At 36.0% G+C, this 4,097-nt stretch overlaps 1 protein-coding gene across 1 annotated transcript in view; it reads right to left on the bottom strand.

The window, feature by feature from the left end:
* Positions 1 to 1,319: 1,319 nt before the first annotated feature.
* The window catches only part of LOC106520556 (splicing factor, arginine/serine-rich 15), a 32,715-nt gene continuing 29,937 nt past the window's right edge, over positions 1,320 to 4,097 (bottom strand). The window contains exons 17-18 of the mRNA XM_014012730.1: positions 2,517 to 2,655; positions 1,320 to 2,346 (exon numbers count right to left, since the gene is read on the bottom strand). Coding sequence (XP_013868184.1) covers positions 1,907 to 2,346; positions 2,517 to 2,655 — 579 coding nt within the window. The 3' untranslated portion in view covers positions 1,320 to 1,906. The remainder of the gene's footprint in view (positions 2,347 to 2,516; positions 2,656 to 4,097) is intronic.

Genomic DNA, 4,097 nt, shown 5'->3' with positions numbered 1-4,097 from the left:
ATATATATATATATATATGACTTGGGTTAAAAAAGAAAGAATTATTGTCCAAAGGTGATGACAGATCATGTATGTGTCTATTACCAAAATATCTCATAAAGTGCTTGATGAGTTTTAATAAAACTTGCTGAAGGTATAGCCTAATCATCCTACATCCAGACTTCATTAGCTTTTAGAATTAGCCAGATTTTTAAAAAACTGCCACAGCCAATTGACTTAAAAAAAAAACCCATAAAAATTACAAAAAAGAAAAAAGAAAAGAAAGAAAAAAATCCTTTTCACTGGCTCTGACCTAAAATATCGGAGGCTGATCCCACATATTTTGAGCTCTAACAGATCGAGTAAGTTCTCTCTTTAAAACTTTTTAAATAATGTTTTTGACTCGTACCCCGTTCCTCGCACAGTGACTGCTGGATATGGGTAGAAGTGACCCCCATGACCCTAAAAGGAAGAAGCTACAAGATGATGGATGGATGGGTTTTGGACCTTTGAACTGTTAGCAATATCTTACAAACCACAGTACCAATTTTACTGAAACCTTTAGGAAACAATCATTGGCTGTACCTTTCCCAAATAGCAACATGTGTCTGGCCCAGTTCTGGCCCACACAATGCACTCAGCCCAGAATGACATCCCTTTGGTGGCCCAGATGTCAGAGATGGTCCATTCATGGGCCAGCACCACATAAACCAAACCACAACTGGGCCATTTGTTGCCTGCCATCATACAAACAGTGCCATCATTGCCAGACCTGGCCCACATCTGGTTGACAAAGCACTTTTCAAGCCATCGGTCAGCCTGAAACCAAATCCGACCCACACTTGCCTGCTTATGTGGTTTACAAGTGATTGAAGCTATTCCAATTCAAGATGTCCACCAACTAATCTCAGAAGACAGAACTGAAACTCAGTTTTGCAGATATTGAGCTAAGTTTCGATGTGGTGGTAGCTAAGAGTCATTCACAATATATACTCTAAGCATCAATGTGACATCATGCAATAAACCTCAATAATTCACAAGATTGCTACTTTTATTGTTTGACTAAAATGGATTCAATTTATGCCTCAACTTTAGATGATCTCCGGTACAAAAAGCAGTTAGTGATATGCATTCCTTTAAATAAAGCATGGCCTGTGGTATTTATGATTCAGACTTGTTTCTTTTTTGTATAGTGTCCCGAGATAACATTCGTTCAGAATTATTGCTATATGTGTGAATAAACAGAATTAAAACTTAGGTAGCCTGTTAGATTATTAAATCATGTAAATGTTTAAGCTAGCAAAATGGAGGCAATTTTGAAATCACTGAACATCTCCACATTTATATAAACTGATTTAGTGAAAATGAACATGACACCAAACTTTAGAAACAGAAACACCCACAAACTGAACACATTTTAATCACTGCACATAAACCTAAGGTGTGAACTCAATGAATTGACAGAGGTGGGCATAAAAAGTAAGATTTATTCTACCCTCTACTGGCAGAAGATACACATTTTTTTCTCCACAAAATGAAAATTTATTTCTGTAAAATTGAAATCAGTTTAGTATTTCAAAAAGCTGTGTGGTATTAATTATTCTGAAGAGAACTTGAATAAAAGAAACTGTTCAAAGATAGTTTTTTTTATCTGAACCAAGCAAGATAACAATGTTAAAGCATAAACTGCACCAACTTCAAATATAAAAAAGGTAAATATATACAAGTACATACAGTATGTACAGCCAAAAATGTCTCCTCTGGTACATATACAGGACCACAGATTATTTTCTGGACAGTGCTGTTGAGCTTTGTTTTATTTTACATATGGAAAATGTTTTAGAGATGTAACAAGGCTGAATAAAGCACAACCAGTGTCACACCAAAGTTTTTAATAAAGTAGAAGCCTTCATCATTTAACTATTCTTTACCACCTCCCTCTTTGAAATGGTGGGTATCTAAATCCTGGCCTCGCAGTTCCAAAATGCCCCCTCTCACTTCCATCCAAAATCTCAGGTCTCGTTGGTGGAAATCGTTGAAAAGGAGGACCACGAGGTGGGAAGTGCATGGACATTCTGAATCTCTCAGGTGGAAACATCGGTCCTCCTCGCATCATTTGTGCAGGCATGTGTTGCATGTTCTGAGGCGAGGGGAAGGGACGCATGTGAGGATTTGGCATTCCGAGGGGAGGCTGTAGAGGTGACATGCCTGGTCTGGGGGGTCGTCCCTGCATAACTGCAGGGTTTGGCATAGCCATCATCTGTGCTGTTGGAGACCCCAGCTGGTTGCCAGTGCTCATAGCAGAGGATGGTTCATTGTCTCCTGTGGAATTTTCTGTGGAATCCTCTGGAGCTTTGACATTTCCTGCTGTATAAGCAGATATAATGAGATTTTATGGATTTATGAGTGGAATATTTATGCAAAACAACAAGACAAGCAAAATCAAAAGTCACAATGTTTTAGCTAAATTCTTATTTTTGAAATATGTGCAGTTTGTTCTGCTGGAATGGACCCCAGACAGGTTCTGGATAACTTACCTACTGATAGGTTTACAGCAGCAAATTCTGCAGGAATGAAAGGAGCTCCTGCTGGAGGCATGGATGTCGGAGAAAGCATGATGGGGCTCTGAAAGGCAGGTGGACTTCCAATAGGTTCCGCCTGTTGACCTGTTGTCATCTGGAAGACAAATCAACACAACTTTGGTCAATATTTAAATTAAATAGACAATATATCTTCCGTGAGATGCACTGCGAGTTGAACTATGATCACTTTTCTTATTTCATATTGTGACAAAGCTTCTGAAAAATAAAGAGCACATTAGCTACATTTATAAGTAGGCTGCTGAAAATACAAAAGTCAGTTAAAAGGTGAAAGAAGATGCAAGTAGCCGGTTCAAAAACAAGGCTTGGATAAATAATTCTCCATTAACTGTTTTGTCTCTTCCATGAAGGCACATCTCAAAGTAGAACTATTTCAGCTGAAAATGTAGCATTAGTGAATAAAGTAGTTAATATACACATGTATAACCCTAACCTATGGAAAGAGTACAATATTTTAATGGAAAACAAACCTGAAGACAACTTAAGTACTGCCTGTTTGTGGTTGTTCATTTCCACATTACACCCACCACCACAAACACACACCTTGATGAAAGTTTTTTTGTTGCAGAAACATTAAAAGCATGCTTGTGATTTTCCAAAGGGAAAAAAATAGGATTTTTAAAGTACATAACTTTTTATTTATTTTTACAATGCCATACTCTAAACACACTCAAAGAAAGAAAGAATTAACTATATACAATAAAAAAAAGAAAATACACAAATCAAAAATCAAAATAAAATAAGAATAAATCTTATGTCTGCCCCTTTTATCCCCAGAATATATTCAAACAAAACATAATTTACAAAACAATACAAATAAAAACATCAACAATTCACATAGCTTCACATTTTACTTTTCCATATACCTTCAGAAAACGAGCTTTTATCTGTCTCATATATACATAGATCTAGCATTTTAAAGATAATCTTCCAGACCATTCCACAATCCTATACTCTGGATTAAAGTACATCTTTCTCTCAAGCAAGTACGAAAATACGGTTTCACAAACACTTCCATCCCCTTAAGATAATAACAGCTGTCTCTCTTAACAAAATTTGCCTGAATGTTGGAAGGTAATGCGTTTCTGTGAGCCTTGTACATTAAACAGTAAAATATTATAGTCAACCAAATCACAGAATTTCAAATTTTTTCAGTTTGCAAAATAATGTATTTGATGGCTGTACCGGTAATCTTTTCTAGCGATAATTCTTGTGGCTCTTTTCTGTAAAACAAAAATTGGATTTGTAATTGTTTTGCAAGCTTTACACCAGACTTTTATACAGTAAATTAAATGTGAATTATTGAATTGTACAACACAAGCAGAGCTTTGTCATTAAATAACTCCCTGACTTTATACAGTACTCCAATAGATTTAGATATTTTCGTTCTTAAATAATGCATGTGAGGTCTCCATGTCAGCCTGTCAAAGGTAGATAGATAGATAGATAGATAGATAGATAGATAGATAGATAGATAGATAGATAGATAGATAGATAGATAGATAGATAGATAGATAG

The sequence above is a fragment of the Austrofundulus limnaeus genome, unplaced genomic scaffold (genome assembly GCF_001266775.1).
Source record: "Austrofundulus limnaeus strain Quisiro unplaced genomic scaffold, Austrofundulus_limnaeus-1.0 Scaffold94, whole genome shotgun sequence".
Lineage (NCBI taxonomy): Eukaryota > Metazoa > Chordata > Actinopteri > Cyprinodontiformes > Rivulidae > Austrofundulus > Austrofundulus limnaeus.
Note: the sequence above shows the minus strand (reverse complement) of the source record. Positions and strands in the feature narration are given on the sequence as shown.